Raw genomic sequence first — 23303 nt, 5'->3', positions numbered from 1 at the left:
TTAACTGCAGTAGAAAATCATCTCAGCAATGAAATTGGTTACGCTGTGGCAAATAGCCCGCATTCAGACCCTTGGATTGTTGAAACTTTAATGACTGGGCCTCTGAACCTTGCTAGGGACTGGTGGCTCCTATGGGCCATTTTCTGATTTGATATCAAAGACTTGATGACCAGTGTACACTGCTAAGAATATTGACATCTTCCTTCCACACTTCACTTGTTCATTCTGTAGTTATTGATCAAATCTGAATTGGCTGGGTGGTTTCAAATAGCTGCTTGCATCACATTTTCTAACGCTTCATTGGCAAAGAAGTCAATCCAAGCCCAGATTCAAGGCCTAAAGAAAAAGGACGCCACGGCTGGATGGGAGAAGCAGCAAAGCACACTGCCAGCAGTCGTGCTTACAGGAGTTGGAGGGATTATTTGGGCCATTTTGACAAGTGATACACCACGCCATCTGATGTAATGTTTGGACAAAACAAGATCTTTACACCCCCTTTTTAATACAGGAAATTAACTGCAGGACCTTTGACTAGAATTATTCATTCAACAAATATTGAGCATCTGCTCTCATCTCGGTACAGTGCCAAGTGCTGGGAACCACGATGAGCCAGACCACTTGGTATTCCACCTTTTTAATTATAGCCATCCAAATAAGGATGTAGTGATAACACATTGTCGTGTTTATTAATAGGTTTATTTCAAAGAAAAAATTTTATCTCATTACTACAAGTGAATTCCTCTAGCAGCAGAGCCTGAGAGGCTGATTCCTGAGGTGGTTTATTGAGGGAGGACTCTCAGGAAAAACCATGAGCAAGTAAGGGAGGCAAGCTGGGGCGGGGAGGAAAACCAGGGGAAAATGTGATTTCAGGAGACGTCTGGCCTCTGCCTGATTGCATGGGGAGCTCTGGAGTGTAAACTGCACACAGAGTTTGTCCCACTCCGAGTCAAGGAGGCTGGACTCTTATAGCCATCACCCCCATCAGTCAGTCCTTCGCCTACAGGTTGCGCCCTAATGGGAGGAAGGGTATCCTCCAGGCAACTCAGGGTGAGTAAAGAAGCTTCCATCAGGCCAGGGCACTGCTCCAGAGAAAGAAGTGACCAACACCCACAGCACCTGGGGCACAGGTGCATGGTCTTAGCAAAGGAGATGTAGACAGTGCACCAACAGCATCTGCTGCAGCCATTAATTTGAAAACTGTTAAACAGCATCTGCAGGCTCTTTTTATCCAGCCAGTGGCTGTTTCCACCCTATGTAGTAGGCACTCCCAGAATCCAAGTCTAATGAATTAATGAACCGGAAGTCCCTATGTCTACTACAAGGCTGACCACCCCCACTGCCTTTTTTACAAGACCTCGGCTGCACTGCACAGTCCTCAGGGAGGTCCACCATACACCATTCCATCTGCAAATGCCACGTGCACTACAACACAGAATAGTAACTGGAACACAAGCTTGGTGGGGGGAAGAGGGGAGCACAGTATTTTAGCACAACACTGCTTCCAGTGAAGGGAAACAGGAAATAATTGGTGCATTTTAAAATCTGAAGCACAAATTCAAATACAAAGATTGCATTGATCCTCACCCAGGAGTAAACATGAGGAGGGGAACTGCTGAGCCCAAGCCAGTGCTGCTGATCAGCGTGTCTCCAACATTCACGCCATTCTGCCGCAGCTAAAGGGGATGTTCTTTCCTGGCTCCTCCAGTGATTCTGTTAAGGCTAGTTCTGGAATTGGAGCAATATTGATTTTCCTTGTTTGCTATGCACTCTCTTTTTAAAATAACTGAATCTAATCCTGTATGGGTCAGCATAACAGGAAAGTAATCATCTGTTCATGAGGCTAAAATGAAACCGATCCAAAAAATTCTACCAACATTCTATTTCAATTTTTTGGAACAGGTTTTTCTATTTTCATGATAACATCAAACCTTCATTACGGTAAAGGTTTCACTGTGGCTCAGGCTGTTAGCAGCTCTATTCTCTGTTCGTTTCCAAAGAGACCTCTCTCTTCCCATTGTCCAGGCATCACTGTCAACTGAGGTGTTGTTTTTCCTCAGGTACGCAGACACTCTACTGCTTTGTATTTTTCCTTCACAGATATTCACATAAGCTTTTTCTTCATGCAGCACAGTATCCCAGGGGGGTGCAAACACTGGATGAGAGATGCTGTTATGTGGGGCAGTGATCCGGCAGAGTCTCTGCTGACCTGGGGTGACTTCATAAGTACTCGGAATTGTCCTTTGCTGATTTTTCACTGTCCCTGGCTGGTAAGGCTTCAGTGATAACCCCATGTTAATTATCAGCTCCATCCTTAGCTGTCATGTTGCCATTTCTACCCATGGTGGCCCCTAAATCTGGCTGTTCATTAGAATCACCTGTGAAGACTGTTAAAAACCTAATTCCTGGGCCCATGCTGAGACCTGCCAAATAAGAGGATGAGGTTTAGGATGCTTTTTTTTTTTTTTTTTTTTTTAACGAGCTTCCCAGGAGATTCTTCAGCACCCAGCCCAACATGGGTGCTCCACCCAGAATGGTGTGGTTTCAGCCTGCGGCAAAGTTAACTACAGACATCTGGTCTGGAACAAACCAAATGGAAGCTCTTGAAAGAAGATGAAAAGAGCTTGTCCACACTTCAAGGCTTCTCCATGCTTTCCCATCCCAGTTTTCATCACAGGTGGAGGTAGGGTGCAGAATAGTCAAATTACCCTGCATGCTGTTTAACTGTTCTCATTCAACTACCCGCCCATGCATCCATTCAAGCAAACATCTACTGAGCTAATGCTCTATGTGTAAGACCCTGTGCTATGGGAGCTGTAAAGAGCAAACACTCTGGATCCTGCCCTTCAAGAGCTCACAGTTCTGCAAGGTAAGAAGCCCAGCCACAGATGGTGCTGGCCCAATTTCTTCCCAGGGAGAAAGTCAACTGATCTTCCTTCTTAAAAAGAGTAAGCAGGGCTCAGCTCAGCCTTCACCAGGCAAGAAAATAATATTGATTTTTTTTTTTTTACCAAGGTGTTGATTTTTCTAAATATGGTAGGTAATACTGGATTTTCATTTATATTAGTAATATAATTTTTTTCTTTAAAAAAAGCCTATTAATGAACACCACGATATGATATCACTACATACTCATTTGAATGACTAGACCCAAAGGAATGGAAATCATCATGTTGAAGGGATACCTGCACTCCCATGTTTATCACAGCTCTATTTACAGTAGCCAAGAGTTAGAACCAACCTAAATGTTCATCAACAGATAACTGGATAAGGAAAACATGGCATACATACACATGGAATATTACTCTGCCATAAAAAAGAATAAAATTCTGCCATTTGCAGCAACATGGATGAACTTAGAGAAAATTATGTTAAGTGAAATAAGCCAGGCACAGAAAGAGAAATACCACATGTCCTCACTCATAAGTGGGAGCTAAAAAATTAACAAATAAAAATTTTTTGAAAAGATACAACAATCACAATAATACATTGAACTTTCACAAGGAGAGAACAGAGCTGAGATAACCAGAGACAGGAAAGGGGGAGGGGAACAGGGGTTATCAAGGAATTGGTAAAGGGCCACAAAAAATGATTATATTATATAATGTTGAATATACTAGTTATCCCAATTTGACCATCACATATTTCACACAGGTATTAATATTCAACACTGTACTCCACAGATATGTACAATCAATTAGTTTCAATTAAAAAATGCAAAAAATAAGACAAATGGGTAAAATTAAAAAGGTTGATTACCAAGAGTGGACGAGGATGTAGACCAACTGGAACTCTCATACACTGTGGGTGGTCCTGTATAATGGTTCAATCACTTTGGAAAACATTCTATAATGTTAAACATATTAATCCCATACAACCCAGCAATTCTCTTCCTAGGAATTTACCCGAGGAGTGAAAATGTATGTCCAAAGAACACTTACACACAAATATTCATAGTATCTTTATTTATACTATCCAAAAGCTGGAAACAGCCTAGGTGTCCATCAACAGGAAGACAGATAAACATCCGTATTATGGAATACTTCTCAGTAGTAATAATAATAATAATAATAACAATAATAATGAACAAACAGCTTGCCTTGGATTGAGTGTCTCCCCAAAACTTGACCCCCGCTGTGACAGTGTTAAGAAGGTAGGATATCCTATTATGGTAATTGAAATGTGGAACCTTGAAGAGGTGATTAGATCACAGGACCATGCCGTAGTGAATGGATTAAAAATGGTGGTCAGGGGCATGGTTCTGAGGGCTTTTAAAAATAAGAGCACACAAGAGGTTAGTCTCTCTCTGCTCCGCATTTTCTGCCATGAGAGACCCCTGGGTCACTGTCGCCATCACCAAGCACTTCACCAAATATGTTCCCTGGTCTTTGGACTCCCCAGCCTCTGAAACTGTAAGCAATAAATTTCATTTTCTTTATAAATTTCCCAGTTCCAAGTATTTTGTTATAAGCCACAGAAGCAAATACACAGCTGCTCCGTGCAACAACATGGATGAATCTCAAAAACGTTATGCTGAAGAAAAGAAGTCAACACAAAAGAGTACATATTTCTGACTCCATTTCTATGAAACTGTAGGCGAATCTAACCTATAGTGATGTAAAGCAGATGAGTGTCTATACAAGGGAACTTTTTAGGATGGTAGAAATATTCTGTATATTAATGTAGTCGTAGTTACACAGGTAAATATATTTGTGAAAACTCATCAAACTGTATGCTTACAATGTGTGGACTTTGTATGTATATTATTCCTCAATAACATTGCATTATTAGGTGATACTCAGTATGGCAGAAATCATGTGGTAGTGGAATGCCTGAAGTTTAGGAGATGGCAGAATGGAAGTGACCCCACCACCTGGGCCTTGGTGTTGTCCATAGGCCTTTCTAATCACTGAATCCTGGACATACAGGCTTCAGCACCAGCTGGTGCAGTCACCAATTTCTCTCTGGGTCTTCTGCTCAGGGAGGTTGAGTGACAGCAAGCTCACCTGTGGGACCAGGACTAGGGTGTGACAAGCAAGGCACAAAGGGACCAACGTTATAGGAGACAAAGTCATACAGAAAGGCTGAGCCTACACTTGCAGGACCCTAACAGGAGTGCTTCACATGCCTCACCATAGCCCCAGTCCTGCTTTCTGGTTATCTGGGAGCAGGGTCCCTGGTAATTTATCCATTCTTAACCATGCCCAACTGCTCTGTCCAGGCCAGGCACTGTATTAGACACCAAAGTAGATGCAAGTCCTCAGCGGGCTCACAGTCTAGCAGGGATGGGAGAAATAAATATGAGAGAGGAAGCCCAGGGCACTGTGGATACTCAGAGGTAAGATACTGGACCCAGAAGGGGAGGGGTGGACAGAAAACATTTTAGGAGCACATGAAAATTTAGCTAAGATTCGAAGAAGGCAAGTCGAATGGAGGTGTAGGGCAGTCCCATCTAGACCTGCGTGGTCTAGGATTTGGAGCTCGGCTTTAGAAACTGAAAGCCCACCAGACACTGATTTGCAAAAGCTGATGTGCTCCTGTGCCTTCCCCTATCCCCGTGCCTTTGTAGGTTTGTGACATTGCCAAAGAAGCCCTACGGTGTCCCCCTGTTCCAGATGGAGTCCATCCTAGCATCCTCAGCCTCTGCCAGCTTGCCAGCAGTCCCAGCTACAGTAGAGTCCCCCGGGATCGATTTAAGTGACTTTGTTAAGTAAGTGCAAATTCAAAGCCAGCAAGGATTTTCTTTTAATAGCGTTGTTTTCTCTACACTGACTTCCATTCACAATATTCATCCCTCATTTGTTCATTCTACCATTCTGCAGTCATTAGTTTAAGGAGAGCCTTATACATGTAGGCCCTGGACTAGGCATCTGGGAGAGGGAGCTGAAAACCCTCTCCACTCTCAGGAGGGCATAGCATCCTGAGCCTAGGAGGACTGACCTCTCTCTGTCACGTTGTCCTCTCCATATGTCCAGGGTAGCAAGCAGAGAACGACATGACAATTCACCAAACACTGTATTCTCTCAGTGAAATGCTCCAATAACTGATGAAACTTAACATTGAGCACTTAGGACTAATCCACATTGTCTGAAGAATTGCTAGAACTTCCCAGGGCTTCTTGTAAGTCAGACATGGGCTTGACAGGCCAGGAAAGAAGGCTTGGGCCGTATGGAAAACTGACCAGTTCAATGGCCCACACTGCACGTTTGGGGGCAGAAGGCAACAGAGCACTGACCAGCTGACCTCTCCAGAAAGACATCCCTTGAGTGAGACCTCCCCCTTACTTTTTTGGGCCATGGTAGAGGGGAAGAGGGAGACAGAGCTGTTATGCAGCTGGGACTGCGTGGTGATGGCCACCAGTGAGTGATTCTCTGCATTTTGTTTAACTCCCCAGGACTGTCCCTGTGGATAAAGATGCCAGGCCTGAAGAAAAAGAACCCAAAAATGTGAAAGCATCCAGCGTGATAGATGTACGGTTTCCCTCCCCTGGGGAGGGTTGGAAAGTCCAGGGTCCTTTCATAAAACAAAGGCAGAACCAGGAGCAGAGCGCCAAGGGCACTGCGGGGCTTGGCTAGGACGAGGCTGTGGAACTTGATCCAGATCACTTCCCAACCAAACACCCCAGAGCCAACACCTCAGCGAGAGCCCGGGCCACCTCCGCACATACTCACAGATCTTCTCTGCAACGGAAAAGCCAATTATCTCTAAACTTTTGTGATCTTGTGCTCTTCCCACCCCCTAGCAGAGGCTACTAAAGGAAAAGTATTTTCCTCAAAAATTCCACAGTAAAAACAAAGGGAAGGTCAGGGAGCTTAAAAATGTATACCCTTAAATTCTCCTCCGAGAATGATGGCCTAAGGAAACCATCGGAGATTCGAAGATTTGCATAGAAAGATGTTTGTTACAACACTTTAGAAATAGCAAAAAAAATAGAAAAAAAATAATGAAAAACAAATTACCGCATGTCCATGATGGTATACAATCTTTTACAATGGTGTTTGTGTCAGCAGTGGCAAAGGGTGGGGATGAGCAGGCGTTTGCATATTGTGCAGGTGGGAGTATGAATTAGCATAACCTCTGTGGCATACAACTTGGCAAGTGTATCAGAATTTTAAATGCACAGTTTCTCTCCAGAAAATTATTCTCCAGATACTCCTGTACCTCTGGTTTTACACAAAGACACGTGACTATCCTTGTATACTGCAGCTTTGTTTGTAAAAGCAAGAAAAAATGGCAACGACTTAATTCCACCAATAGGAGACAGGTTGAACAAACTAAACTAGATCTGCACAAGGCAATACTATGACAGTCTTTTTAAAAAGTGAGAAAATTCTCTATATACTAACTTGGCACAATCTCTGATGTATCAAGTAAAACATAAAAAATACCGGGGGCAAAACAGGGTGCAAAGTGTGCTGCCATTTTTGTAAAGAAAAAAGTATATAAAAACAACTAACACTTACTGAACACTTATCATGTGATTTGCCCTGTTCTAAGCACTTTTTTTAACATTAATTCTTTCACTTCTCCCAATGACCCCGTGAGGTGGGTACTGTTATCTTCTCCCATTTTACCCAGGAGAGGACACAGCTCTGCAATCTGGCTGGCTCTCAACCATTATGTTCTCTCTCAGATAGTTATAGAGATATACTTGCTTAGGCATGGAATATCCCTGGAATGTATGCTTCATGAGGGCAAGGATTTTTTTCCTGTTTTGTTCAGTAGTATATCCCCAGGACCCAGGACTGGTTCATAATAAGTCCTCAGTAAGTATTAGTTGAATGAAGAGAGAACTAAATGGAACATGTAAGGAAGTGGACAGTGATTACCTGGGGAGCGGGGAGCTGGAGGACTGGGGGGTAGGGATGGGAGTCTTTTTTTAAAAAAAAAACCCATATACTCTGAGTATTTTAAATTTGTATCATGTACATGTATTACCTATTTTTAAAAATATTTTAAATAATGCTTGTGAAGAATACTCAGTCATGTGGGAAAGTGGCACACATTATAATGTCAACTGAAAAATCAGAATGCAAACATATATATACATACATACATAGTAATAGATATAGATATTACAAGGAGTCTTCAAAAAGTTCTTGGAAAGATTTGTATTATCTTTTGATTCTATTTTTCCATGAACTTTTTGAAGTACTTTCATACATATGTCTATAGTATAACCTGAAGTATTATTTCTTTAGAGCTTTCTGTATTTTTCAGATTTTTTAGAATGAGTATGTGTGAGTATATAAAACACTCATCTTTTAAATGTTAGTTCTTTTTTTTTTTCTATTTTCAAAGATGCTTGTCATAAAAAACTCAAGAATACAGAAAAATGAAGGCAAAAATCCTCAAAATCTCACCACTCATAGAAAAATGCTGAAATTTTTAGCATACAACCTCCCCAATATGTTTGCATATGCAAATCTCTGAATGAATTTACACACACTCACACCTGCAAACACAGGAGGCACATGTAGTTTACATGAATGGAACTGCTTTTTCGTTGGATGATATGATGTGCACATCCTGCCCAGTCCAAAAAGACACATTGTGTCATCTTCCATGGACAGAAGTACCACACACTTTACTGAAAGTGACCCCCTACTGATGGGCATTTAGTTTGCTTCCAGTGTTTTGCTATTATAAATAATGCTGCAATAGACATCCTTGTACGTACATCTCGGGCACTTGTTCATTTGTCTCCCCAGGAAAAAAATGTAATATTTTTATAATCATATACAACATATGAGGGTACTTCAAAAAGTTCATGGAAAATAGAACTAAAAGATAATACAAATCTTTCTGTGAACTTTTTGAAGTACTTCATTGTTCTGTCAGTGATGGGAGGACCACATTGATGTTCCATATGAATACCTGCTAGCTTGTCCTCACATCTTTAATTTCTAGGGATTAAAAATTAGCTCCACTGAACCAGAAAGAATATACTCAAGCCAGAGCCAGGTGGAGTTTCTGAAATCCCTATGGATCTTTGAACAGGATGAGATGCTTTCCATTGGAGTAGAAGAAGTAAGTAACACCTCATGGGTCCAAAGTCATCTGACACTAACTTTTCTAACTAAGCACCTGCCCCATATTAGAAGCTTAAGTCTAGAAACGGAGCACTGTTACAGCCATTAATTATCATTGTATGTTTTCAGGGGACTGGGCAAGTCACCTTTTATGGAGTCAAGTTAAAGTCGAGAATTAATCTTTCATTTGATAGAACTGTAACTTACCCTTCACTGGCCCTTCATCCCCATAGCTGTTCTCATAAGAAATGACTTTCTCTGCAGGTGTTTGATATTTTGCCCCTTTATGGAGTGTTGCAGCCACACAGTAGCTGCCAGATATCTTTCACCTTCTATGGACACTGTGACATCATTGCACAGGCTAAAGCTCTGTGTGAAGTGGAAGGAGGGCCCACCTATGAAATCATACTGAAGGGAGAGGCATCCCTGGTCAACTATTCCTTTGACACCACGGATATCAACTATGGATTACAGGTATTGCAATCCTGTGATCCTGAGATTTTCTGGTTCTGCCTTGAACAGCCGTCATAGCCCTTGTCCTGGAATCTCTCCTGAACCCCTGACCAGCATGGTCTCACCATCACCCCTATCCTGGATCCCTAATCTGCCTCCCTAACCTTGATCACCTTCCTGCTGCCAGCTGTTTGCCAGACATTTTCACTTGCATTTCTCACCATCTCCTGTAACTCAGCAAATTGCACACTGCAGTTTGCATCTTCTCTTTCCATCCAGAAGCCCGTTCTAACCTCTCTGTTTCTTTCCACTTCCTCTCACCCTTGGGTTACGATCTCTGAGGCTTTTACACTGCATCCTCTCCTTCCCCTCCCCAGAGTTTGCTCATCTGCCCACCAGGGTCCCTCTTAAGTCAGTCTTCACATCGCCACTGTTATCACACTCCGGGGTCTCATCAAGCCATGACTAAATTACTACAGCAGTTCTTCACACACTGTAATGTGCATACGAATTGCCTGGGAATCTTGTTCAAGGGCAGATTCTGATTCACTAGGTCCAGGGTGGGACCTGAGAATTCACATTCCTAACAAGCTCCCAGGAGATGCCAATGCTGATGGTCCATGGACCCATTGCAAGAAAAGGGTTACAGTGCATTCATAGCCTCTACTACTAAATCACCTAAACATCATTAACAGATAAATTTTCCCAAAATTGCATTTTTATCCCACCTGTCCCTGACCAATTAATACCAGCAGCATTTGGGAAAGCAATGTAATATTGAGAAAACAGCACAGTTTTGTATCCTGGTTTTACTTCCTACCGAGGGTGTGACCTTAGGCACATCACCTAACCTCCCCAAGCTTCAGCATTCCTCATCTGTAAGATGGGGATGAGGGAGCCCTGACTACCTCACCCAGAGGCTGGAGTAACTAACGTGTCAGGTCAGTGCTGTGCCTGGGTCAGAGTAGGCCTTCAATCATCAGGAGTTCCTTTCTCTGCCTCCCAGTGGGTCAGAGCCCATCCATCCACCTGGGTGAGGGTATCCTAAGCCCCTCTATTAACTGGCACTCCTTACACAGTTCATTTTGTTTTTCTTAATTCCCCATTATAGCCCATTCATTCCATTGTGGCCAAGCTGGTTTCCCACTGGCCCTAATGCACCCAGCCCTTCCTGCCTCCACTCTTTCTCTTGTAGCACCCTTCTCCTCTTCTCTTCCAACTCTGACCTATCCATTCTGTAAGACCCAGCTCAGCACCATCCCAAAGTTCTCTTCGTCTTACTTTATATTCCCTTGGCATTTAAATATAGTCTTTGCCATATTATAATGTACTTTCTAATTTTTGTTTTGGAATAATCGTTGGTTAATTCTGTCTGTACATCTCCTCCCAATTAGATTATGTGTTATATACTCAGATACTATATCTCCTACCAAATCGTAATGAGTATTGGATCTCCATTACATAGCTACTGTGTGTATAGTTACAGAATTGCGTGTGTGCATATGTGTTTATAGATAAAAGATTGTGCCTAAAATCAGATTCAGCCAACACCTATAGAGACCTTCTCCACTGTGTTGACCAAATAGAAGTCTCTCTCTTATCTCCAGGGTCCTCTGGGCAATTGGTTGTGGCTCATCTCGGAGTGTATTCTTTAAAGCAGTTAGTCCTTGCCCTAGCTTGTCCTAAGGACGCCTGAAGTGGCCTGGGTTTGTGGTTATTGGGCCTGCTAAACCAGCTGGAGAATTATGTTAGCAAAATTCCAAGAAAAAAGAATATGACTGACCTATTACGCCCATGGTTCTCCATATAAATGGAAAAAATCACTCTAGAACATTCTAAATTCAAATCTTACATTTTTCTTACAAGACAAAATCCAGAAGGTAAATCTTCCTAGAATAGAAAACTTACTTTAAGATTCCTGTGGTGAAGAAACTGAGGCACAGAGAGGTTAGACGCTCAGCCCTCCAGCCATAACTACACTAAATCAATTATTAGAGAAACTAGACAAAAGCCAGGTTTCCAGAGTCTAGTGGTCCTCTTGCCCCAGTAGGCACCTTCTTGTGAGGCTGAAATGTGCACTGACCAGCATCTGTGTCATGAACAGTCAAACCCATGTCTGCAAGGCACAATGGTTTACTCACCTTGGTCGGGATGACAGCAGCTTCTCAAAGTGTGGCTGACAGAGCAGTCTCTCTTCTCTTCTTCCTTGGCAAGCTGTTTGACCATGTCACAGAAAGGGAAATCACACTGAAGAACACTGGGAAAGTCGGCTTTGAGTTCAAGGTTCTGATTGACCACCAGTCTTCACCAGACATCCTGCTCCCTGGAGTGCCACTGACCCAGCCTCACTCTGTAAGTAAGTGGTGGGAGGGGTCCAAATTCAAACCTACAAGCCCCACCCCAGATGCAGGTGGGCATTCACTGCCCAAATTGGGTATGGCTTTTTTTTTTTTTTAATTAAAACTAAAAAACTCTCAGAAGCAAGAAAAATAAATGTCTAGGCCACTTCACTCATTTATTAAGCAAGTATTTATTAAGTCCTATATTAGCCAGTTTCCAAGCACCAGCAATGAACAGCACAGATATAACTCATGGACTTTTTTTTTTCGTGACAATAAGAATAGTTCATTTCCACTAATGTCTTCACACTTCCCTTGTAATTCCCAAGGGCTTCCTCTCCACTGACTTCACCAAATAAAAGCAATTTTTCATTAGCAGGTGTGAAAACACCAGTAAACTGCAGTGAGCCAAGATGGTTTTAGAAGCAAATGTAGGGGGTGGTTCCTTGTTCATATTACATTGATCCAGCAGTTTTAAGGAACTTTTGTTGAATTTTTCTCCTTATGAAAATAACACATAATTGTTATAGAAAAATTGAAAATATAAAAAAGGATAAAGAATAAAACTACGATTATTTGTAATCTTACAATCCAAAGATAATGAATGCTATCATCTTCTATAGTAGAGTCTGTTCTTCCCCCAGTTATCACACATATTTGAGTTTATTGCTAGGTTCCCTGTTCATTGATCTGTTTGTCTGCCCCTACATTAGTACTATACTATTTTAATTGCTTTAGCTTTAAAATACATCTTAATATCTGTTAGGTCAACTCCTCTTTTGTTCTTTTTCTATTTGTCTTAGCTATTCTTTTATATTTATTCTTTTTTTTTTTTCTCTAACTTCCTAAGTTGAATACCTACTTTTATTTCTTTTTTAATTAATCATGAAAAAAATGTAATTCTATTCATTTGCCAGAGTACACCTTTAGCCTCGTCCATAAATTTTAAGAATATTACAGATAAAAAGTAGAAGTCAATTTTGTGTATTTTATACATATTAATAGCTTTTATTATAATTTTTATTATTTTTGAAGTTATCTAGAATTATAGTTTTATTTACAAACATAATTTTAAAATAAATTTTTCTTATTCCAAACAACTAAGATTTTTGTTTTTGTTGTTTAAACTCTTATTAATGTTAATATTGGGGTTTTTTGTATCATGGCCCTCTCAATCCCTACTTAGTGAATTTATATTTTAGAGGCCTAAAAGGATTTTTAATACTAATGAATGTTTGAAAATTGTGATTTCTGAGCTATAGAATGCAGATTATCTTGAACGTCTATTAACTTATTAACCTGAATAATTGTAGAATTTAAATCTTCTATATTTTTTCTGTTTAATTTTTCTAAGACTAAGATTAGTATATTAAAAGTTTTGTTTATTTCTCTTTATATGATTTTCTACAAATATATAAAAATTTCTGTCTCATACATTTTTATTTCTGTGTTGACACATGAGATTTCATGACTATTAAGCATTCATCATGGACTGTATATTTTATTTATTTTAAATTGCCTTCTTGTTCGCTTTTAATGCTTTGAATTCCACTTTGGTCTTAATATTGTGATTCTTGCTTTTTTTTGCCTTACATCATTTGCCCATAGTCTATTTCATTTTGTTTTAGATTTATCACCCATAAAACCTCACTAGTTGGATTTTATTTTTTAATATTGTCTGATTTTTAATCTTACCTTAGGTTTCAATAGAGAGATTTAACCCATTTTTATCATCACTGTAATTGAAATGATTGGTATTATTCCCTTCGTTGTATTTTTTTTCTGTTTTTAAAGTTCCTTGTTTTCTTTCTATTCTATCTTTCACCACAATTCCTGTTTTCCTTGCCCTTTTCTCTTTAGTTTTCTTAAGCATTTGAATTTACATTACTGCTGTTAATGTAACTCTATAGAGACTAATTTGACAATATCTGTCAAAATTAGCCTTTGACCCCAAAATTTTATTTCTAAGAATTCTTCCTACATACATGTTCCCACATTCGCAAAATGATATATATATAAGAATATTTCCTATTTAATTTGTAATGGCAATAGCAAAAGACCAGAAACAAACTAAATGTCTATTAGTAGAGAATTAGTTTTTTGTAAGTATTAAAACTGTGTAATAGAATAATATGCAACAATTGAAAATAACAAGGCAGCTCTAGATGTACTAAAATTGAGTTAATTCTAAGAAGTGTATTGTATGCTACCATATATATATTTTTAAAATATATATGTCTGGATTTCATTAGCTAATATTTTATTTAGTATTTTTGCATCTTTGTTAATAAGTGATCATTTGCTCATAAATTTCCGTCTTTATGCTACACTTGACCAGTTTGGATATCATTAAAAAAAAAATGATTCTACTTTATGGAATGGTTCATAAACTCAAGTGATTATCAGTTTTTTGAAGGGTTGGCAGAACTTGCTTCTGATACCATATATTCCTTTTTCAGGATTTTTTTTTAACTTATTCAGCTTCTATATAGGATACAGATCATTAAGGGTTTTTCTAGTTCTAGCTATTTATATTTTTCTAGAAATTGTTAATTTCACAAAAATGTTTTAATAATTGGCATAAAGTTTGCTCATGATCTTATATGATTTATAAAATATTTTGCTATAATCTGTATTTATGAACCATTTTTCCTTTTCTTTTTACTTTTTGTGGTGCCTTTTCTCCTTATCTTCTTAATTGGTCTTGACAGACTTTTGTATATTTATTAGTATTTTTTTGAAGAACCATTTTTTAGTTTTATGAACCTCTTTTGTTTCTTTGTACTCTATTTAAATCTCTTATCTTATTTCTTTCTTTCTTTTTTCAGGTCTATTTTGTTGTTGTAGTTGTTTCATTTTAACTAAATTAATGAAATGAACCTGCAACAAATTAGTTTTCACTCTCCACTTTGACTTTCACTCTTCTTCATATATAGATATATATGCCTGTAAATGTCCTTCAATGTACCACATTAGCTGTCTTTCATAAGATTTGGTATGTTATGTTTTTCTACTGTCATTCAGGTCTAAACATTTTATGATAGTCACTAGTATAACTTCTTCCTTGGCCATAGGTTTGCTTCTTCACTCTGAGGATTTGTGTCTTTCATCTATATTGTCAATTATTCTTCTCTCCTATTTCCTCTGATCTTTTCTTCTAGGGCAACTATTAGACATATGTTAGACCTTCTCATTCTGTCCTGCATGTTTCTAAATCTACATTTCACATGTGCATCTCTTTCTCTCTGTACTGAAATCTGGATAATTTCCTCAGCTCTATCTTTCAGTTCACTAATTTTCTTTTCAATCGAGTATAATCTACAGTTTAACCCTTACTCTTCATTCTTAACTTCAAAAATATGTTTTACTTCAAAAATCCCACCTGTTATTCAGGTCCACATCTTTCATTATGATTTTAATTCCTTTGTTTATCTCTAATTATTTTGTGGATCCATTTAGGCTATTCTAATCAAGTTACTAGGAGCACCAATCTTACTACTTGTGTAACTTTGAGCTCTCTTTTCTTTTCTTGTGTGACTTGTAATTTTTGACTTGAGCTCATCTACAGCTAAGACTGTTTTCTCTGTGGGTTTCATTTATGCTGGGTTGCATACGTAATGCTACAAAGTAGTGTTGAATTTATTTTTTCCAGGTGCCCCAAGGGGCCAGATTTTGAGTTCATCTTTTTTGGCTTGGATTAACCACAGTAATCAGTCAGGGTACATTAAGATTCTATGTGTATGAATGATATAGGCTTGGGCTTTCTGTTTCTCATGGGATACATTTTTCCTCATCTAGGATCCCAGAGATACAAGTCTCCTTGATTCTTCCCTGAAAAGCAGAGAAATAGTTGGGTTTTTCTTATTCCCCTTACACAGAGGGGTGGCCCATCATGGCTCCAGCTTTGTACAGGGATATGTCCCAAGTCCCCTCCACCTCACATTGGTCCAGGCTCCATCCCCTGTACTCCATCCCCTGGATATTAGGGACCATAATTGGGTCTGATGTCAAACTGGGCAACCAAGGTTAAGGCTCTGAACTTATCCACACTGGCTATGTTCCTTCTTTGTTTCTTTCTAGCATTGGGGGATTTATGAGAGGGATCTATAATGGTACAGTCATCAGCATTGCCAGAACCCAAAGTGAGAGAATTTTTCTTCTGCATACACTCTTTCCTGGTTTGGGGTTATTCCCTGTCCCTGACTTCTTTCTCCTGCTATTTAGATGCGGTGTCAAAAAACTTCAATTTAATTTAATTTAAAAAATAGATACAGTGGCTTCTTGAACCTCATTGGGAACATGGCTTAGACATTATCTTAAATTTTTCTTCTTTCCTTTAGGAACTCATATTCTCAGAATATACTAGCTCTTATATCTCAGAATCATTGTTAAACCTGGAGGGTTAACAATTCTCTGGGAAGATTCATAGGACTCATAGGACTCAGCAATAAGTCATACTCACAACTCTGATTTATTACAGCAAAAGGATATAAAGTACAATCAGCAAAAGAAAAAAAGCATATGGGGTAAAGTTCGGAAGAAACCAAGCACAAGCTTCCAAGGGTCCTCTCCCAGTGGAGCCACACAGGGTGCTCTTAATTTTCCCAGCAATGATTTGTGACAACACAATGTAAGAGCTACCAGGGAAGCTCATTAGAGACCAGTGCCCATGGATTTTATTGGAGGTTAGTCACATAGGCACCCTCTGCCTAGCGCATACCAAAATACCAGACACCCAGAAAAAAGCAGGTGCTAAATGAGAACCATATTGTTTGCATAACTTAGAAACAGTGAACATTTGTCATCAGGCAGTGGTGAGAATCCGCCCATAGTCTAAGTTCCCAGATGCCAGCCAAGAGCCAACCTTGCAAGCAGTCTTTCTAAGAATAGCAGTCTCAGGCCTGGAGTGTTGACTCTTTTCTGCACAGTCCCTTTCTTTTGAACTGGATCTTCTTTTTATGTGTCTAAATGGGATTTTTCTCTGCTTGTTTTTCCTTTTCTATCTTTACCAGATTTCCTATTACAAAGCCAAATTCTTATAATGAAAACAAATGCTTACAGAGTTCAATAGCAAACATGAATGTTTGGGTGTATAGCAAAATAGAGAAAAATTTCCCCACCAGAATTCTATGACAGAACTGTTTTTTGTTGGAAAAATACATTGATAAATGTTTGAGAAAAAAGCTGAGACACTCCCCGCCCCAGGACATTGAGCACAGGAAGAACTGCTCTTGGGGGGAAAGAGAATTTTCTCTTTCTCACAAAAGACGGGTGAAGAGAAGAGAGAATGAGGGTATGAGGGTGAATCTTGGAGACCACAAAACATTGCACACTTTGCAATTCAGCTCCACATTGTGGCCCCTTACACGCACTCAAACACACACGTGTGTTTCATAAAATAAGTGGAATTTCATAAAATGCTTCATGTAAGTGAATGTCTTGTGAAATTTGGTGACAAGGCTCAGTTCTGTGCAGTGAAACAGACAGTATATAAAGAAGGCAGAGAGGGGGGTCAGAGAGAAACAAGAGAATTAAGCTATGGCTTCTCATAGAATCATGGCAGTGACATTTAACCGCCACAGCTGGTTTTGGAGTTTAAGTTTATTGACTACTGACTCTGTTAGGGCTAGTGGCCCCACAGCGTGTGTGTGTGTGTGTGTGTGTGTGTGTGTGTGTGTGTGTGTGTGTGTGTGTGTGTGTGTGTGTTTAAAAACAATCTGGATAGATATTCACCAATATGTTATCCTTATTTATGTGGCACTGGTAACTACTGGTGATCTTTATTAATTTTTTCTTATCTTCATTCTCTAAATCTTCTTTGAAGACTATGCCTTACTTAAGACATCAAAAAAATAATAAAATATGTTCAAAACTCATACAGAGCCCATTCAAAAATGACTTTTAAGACACTCCTAAATAACTTGAACTTATATTGGTATGATTTTCCCCCAGCTCAGATTCCAGCCTGATTTGCCTTTTCTGGTCATTTATAGCCATGCAATCCTCCCACCTTATATTTTCTGATTACTGAACTAGAGGTTATATTTTTTTTCCTTATTCAAAAGTTTTATTATATGATATTTCATGTATATAAATGAAATCTATGTAACAAGTGTTTGACCTAGAAAGCACAATAATAAAATGAACACCCATGAACCTACCGCCCATCTTTAAATGCAGAATATTACTAATAGATCTGCATCCGTGTGTGTGTTGTTATGCATGAATCTAACACACTGAACCCCACCTGGGCTCCTTTCCTGTCTCATGCCCCTACTCATTTGTAGTTACCCCCAACCAGTAACCACTCATCTGAATTTTGTGTTTATCATTCCCTTTATAAAATAGTCTTATTACATATTTATGTATCCTCGAAGTTTGGTTTATTGATTTACTAAAATTTGTAAGCACCTACTATTTTTCTGTAGAATTTTCCTAGTACTGGGGATAGGGTGGTAAACAAAACAAATATACTTGCCCTAGTGGAAGTTTTGTTCTATGTGATTTTGCTTTATCTTGAGCTTTATAAAAATGGCATCATTAAATGTAGTCTTGTGCAATTTGCTTTTTTCACCCAATGTTGTGTTTCTAAGTCTCTTCCATATTGTTACATATTGCTACAGTTCATTTATTTTCACTACTGAATAATATTGCTTTTCTAACTGTACTGATGAAAATAAATTTTTATTTTTCTGTCAAAACACATTTGGTATTTTTCCCCAAGTTTTCTTATATTAAAAACAATCCTGCTATAAATATTCTTGTACATGTTTCCTTGCACACTGGTGGAAGAGTTTTTCTAGGGAATTTTTTCAGGAGGGGAATTCCTGGGTCATGGTCCATGTGAAGTTCAGCCTTATAAGATGGTGCTAAAGCATTTTTCTTTGTGTTTATTCCCATTGGCATCCCTACCAGGTGTGTATAAGAGTTCCCTTTGATGCATATGCTCACCAAAGTTTAGTAAATTTTATGAATTTTGTGGTTTAAAAATTTTATGATGATCTTAGTTTGCATATCCCTGATGACTTACAAGGGTAAGCATTTTTTACTATTTTTATTTGCTATTCATGTTTCCTTTTTTAATGAAATGTCTCTTCATATATGTTGCCTATTTTTATGTTGTTGTCATTTTCTTATAGCTTCATAGGAATGGATCCTGGGGGAGGCCTGTGAGTGGAGAATAACCAGTACAATAGGCCTTTGGGATTATCTAGTCCATCGAAATGCCCGAAGTCCATTTGTAAATTTTAAAGTTCTCTCTGGTCTTTCTACTGCATAGGGTTTTATCGGTGCATATAATGAGCAGGTACTGAAGGTTTACTACTTACCTGGAGTACCTGAGGTCTTTCAAAAGAGCTTCCAGATACAGATCGCCCACCTGGACACAGAAAATATCACTCTGAGTGGAGAGGGCATCTTTCCCCGAATCTGCCTCGACCTCCCCAGGAACCTCAGAGGTATTAGTACCCACTGTAGCATTTCCCTGCTGGGGGACAAAAGACACATTTTAGCTTTGCTTATTTGAAGATCAATGGCTACTCAACTTTATTTGCTTGGCAATCCCCTCTAGTTCCCCTCTGTTATTCCTCAATTGCAAAAGTTAAATTTGACTTGGTGACCTGAGTTTAGTGAGAAGAGATATGGCCCACGGCAGTCCCAAATTAAGACCCCTGGCCAATTTTGCCATCATTGAATTACTTACAGAGGGATCAGGAAAGTTCACCTCCAAAGCCTTTCAACCCAGTGCAAGTTCCTTCCAGACACAATCTCTCCCCAAGTTGTCCTTTCCCAACAGCACTGTCACAGATGGCCACCGGGAAGCCGAAGCCTGATGTACTGCCAGGAGTAGGTTCTCAGAACATAACTGTACAGAAAAGCAACCACAGACTCTGACCCCTTACTTTGGCATTACATGGTTTGAGGGCTAAATTAGACTGTTGTCTGCCCACATGCCAGCCAAGGCTCTCTCGTAACGTCTGGTCCTGGGGGCCCTCCCTCTGTACCAGAATGATATTTCTGTATTGGCAGATCCCAAAACTCAGCAGAGCAGATCTTTTAGCCATAGCCTCTCTCTGGCTCTTTCTTCCTGACATAGGGTACAGGACGAAGGGTCAAGAGAAACCTCTGACTCTTCTTCGTGAGCCCCTCTTCAAGCTCCTTGAAATCCACTTCCCTAAGAGACTTCAGACTAAGTCCTCACATCCAGCCTTTCCTCCTACCCCATTCTCTAAAGTCACTAACTCACCTGTTAATGATCATCCGGTAAATTCTAATTGTCTGCTCCCTGAAGCATGAACGTGAGCATTAGTAAAGCTTGGACGACGTTACACTCTAGTAACGAAAGTTCAAGACAAATCAGGGTTACTCCAGCTCAACATGTACTTGTTGGGTAGGAAAGCCTTTGCCACATGGTTGAAAACTAGGTGCCCAGCTAGCCTCATCAGGGTAGTAGTCATGCTTTGGCCAGTAAGGGCTTTAAAATAATTTAAATTTGAATACCATTAGTTGAGTCTTCTGTGCTCCAGTTCACCACAGTCGCAGCATTTCCTACTGTTATGTAGTAAGCATTTTAATTACTTTGCCCACCTTGCCCCTCAAAGCATTTGAATTTAACTGGCTTAATGGTGAATCTGAGTATCCAAAATCTCTCCCCTGATTTTCTACCCTCCCTGATTCAGGATATTGTGGCTTATTTAGTTTTACTTAAAGCAACTTAACCCAAATATGTTATTTTTGTTAATTGAGATTTAGTAAACATGAAAGCTGACTTAAAGGGTGACCAGCTGTCCCAGTTTGTCCAGCATTGGGGGGGTTCCCAGAGGTAGGGGTTTTAGTGCTAGAACCGGGAAAATCCCAAATGAGTTGGGATCAAGTGGGTCACCCTACAAGGGACTTAGAATGTTATTACCTTCCAGTTCTTGTGCACCAGCTAATAGCTCACAAAATCAGAATCTCATTAAACTCAGTGAGGTCCCTGATAGAAATTCAACTCACTCACAAATTACCTTACCCTCCAAAGCTGAGAAAACTTTACCCCCAGCTGAGCATCTGTGGTTTGGATGTAATTTGTATTTTTCTGATCTTCCTGATTCCCTTCTCCTCCAACCCCCACAGGAAATCAAAAGTACGAAATGTTCTTGAATCAGGCCAGAAAAAACATAGAATTAGAGTACAGCAAATATGAAACTCTCGATCACATAGAAATAATAACTGAGGAAACGCCTGAGGACGAAACTACTGAGGTGAGACTAGCTTCCCCTACATGGAATGTGTATGCAAAAGGACGGTTTGTGCAAAGGCTCGGAGGCAGGAAGGACATGGTGTCTCTGAGGAACAGAAAGGAGAAAGATACAGTTAAGGCAAAGAAGCAGGGGAGCTAGAGGAGCCAAGATGAGCAAAGACCTGAGCAGCTGCCTGGTGAGCCTGTTAAGGGTTTTGGACTTTATCCTGAGGGCAGCAGGAAACCATTGAAGTGTTTCAACCAGAGGCATGTCTCGAATTAACACTTTTAAAAGATCCTTCTGGCTGCCTTGTGGAGCTTAGAGGGGATGGGGTCAAGGGGGGTTGAGAGTAGATGTGGGAGAACAGGTTTTTCAAAAGCCAATGTAGTAATTCCAGGTGAGAGATGGGGTGGTGTAAACCGTGGTAATGACAGTGGAAGTAGAGAGAGTTGGATGGGTTCAAGGAATGTTCCAGAGGTGGAATGGTCAGGGATTAGGTACTGATTTTTATTGGATATGAGGGTGAGGCGAAGGTGTCACCTTGCTTGAATGACAAGGTGATGAGGGGGGCACTGAGATAGGAAACTCAGGAGGAGAAGCAAGTTTTGGTGGGAGGGGAAGGGAGAGAAATGGGTTCAGCTGGCTCAGATGGTTACTGAGCATGAGGTTTCTATGCATCATCCAAGTGGAGTGTCCAGTAGGGAGTCGGAGCCATGGCTGAGGACCTGGGGGAAGACATGGGCTGGAGGAAGTGATCTGAGAGCCATCAGATGGCCGTTGTAATCACAGGAAACAGTGAGACTCCCTAGGAAGTGTATCCAGTGAGCAGGGAAGAGGGCTGATTCAGAATGGAGCCCTCCAGTACACCAACATCTGAGTAGGGGACAGATGCAGCCAAAGAGGTTCTGGAAAAACCAGGAGTGTGTGGTGCCACATAGGTGGGAGCCGAGCCAGAGATGGTCTCTGGAGGGAAGGAGAGGCCCAACTTGCAAATAAAGGCTGGGATATTAAGGCAAAATCCCCAAATGTCCTCTCTCACCATCTCCTGAAATTGCTCTACACTCTCTTCCTGACCGTAAAGACTGCCTTCTCCCTGTGCTCTTCTTTTAAAATGTAAATGTACTTGAGAATATTCTCCTGAAGAATTATCTATGTAGCTAGAGAGGCCTTAGACTGGGTAAGAAGGGCTTCTAAAATGTGGCAGAAGGGTGTCATGGATGAGACTGGGAGCCCCAAAGGCCACCAGCAACCACTGGTTTTGCAGAAACCTGGTTCAGGTACAAGATGCTAAAAGTGAACACTGAAGGTAATCATAATTAATAACACCAGCTACCATTTATTGAACTTTCCTACTAGGCTTGTGCCACACTATTGACCTACATTTGTATCTCATTAAATCCTGCCACAATGGGGGTCAGGGGGAATATGGTGCCATTATTGTCTACATTTTAAAGTTTTACAGAAATTCAGAAGTGAAGTGCATGTCCCAAGGCAAGCACAGAGATGGAATTTGAATCCAGGCCCCCAATTGCCAAGACAGTGCTCTCAGCTTCCGCCCTCTCCTGATGGACCCCCGGCTGCCCATGAGGGGCAGCAGTGCGTCTCCACCTGCCCCCCTGCTCCCAGGCTGCTCCTCATCAGAGCCTTAGGGCAGCCGTGCCTGGCTCCAGGCCTGGGGCGGCGTTTCTGTGAATGTGCAGGCACATGCAGAGCTGAGCTAGTCCTCCTCAGTAAGGCAGGGGTCAACCACTGGTGGCTCAGGAGCCAAGGATAGGGTTGGCTTTGCTGTTCTAGAATCTAGACCACTCGTGGGGGTGGGAGGGGGACATGCTCCTCTCCCAGTTTGTCACAGTTCCCACCCTTTCTCCCTGTTGTCTCATTGCAGGCCACTTCACACATTAACCTTCCCTGCTGGGCCCTGGACTTAAGGTTTGGCCCTTCTAGAACAGTATTTCTCAAACTTTTTAACTATTACCTTCATCTTTAGGCCTCTTTCCTAATACCCCCATGACATATTTTTATTATATAAAATGAAATCTTTCTGAATAGCTTGATATTTGATTTTTTTAACTACTTATTTTGATATAATTATTGATTCATAGGAAGTTGCAAAAACAACTTTTTACCGGTGGTAACATCTTACATAACTATAGCAAAATATCAAATCCAGGAAATTGTCATTGGTACAAACCACAGAGCTTATTCAGATCTGACCAGTTTTACATGCACGCGTGTGTGTGTGCGTGTGTGGGTGTGTAGTT

The 23303-nt window shown here is 40.3% G+C and overlaps 1 protein-coding gene across 1 annotated transcript in view; it reads left to right on the top strand.

The window, feature by feature from the left end:
* HYDIN (HYDIN axonemal central pair apparatus protein) overlaps positions 1-23303 on the top strand; it is a 364550-nt gene that overhangs the window by 186762 nt on the left and 154485 nt on the right. Inside the window, exons 23-29 of the mRNA XM_063112309.1 lie at positions 5567-5707; positions 6392-6467; positions 8908-9027; positions 9294-9503; positions 11697-11834; positions 19101-19278; positions 20936-21063. Coding sequence (XP_062968379.1) covers positions 5567-5707; positions 6392-6467; positions 8908-9027; positions 9294-9503; positions 11697-11834; positions 19101-19278; positions 20936-21063 — 991 coding nt within the window. The remainder of the gene's footprint in view (positions 1-5566; positions 5708-6391; positions 6468-8907; positions 9028-9293; positions 9504-11696; positions 11835-19100; positions 19279-20935; positions 21064-23303) is intronic.

The sequence above is a fragment of the Cynocephalus volans genome, chromosome 10 (assembly GCF_027409185.1).
Source record: "Cynocephalus volans isolate mCynVol1 chromosome 10, mCynVol1.pri, whole genome shotgun sequence".
Classification (NCBI taxonomy): Eukaryota; Metazoa; Chordata; class Mammalia; order Dermoptera; family Cynocephalidae; genus Cynocephalus; species Cynocephalus volans.
Note: the sequence above shows the minus strand (reverse complement) of the source record. Positions and strands in the feature narration are given on the sequence as shown.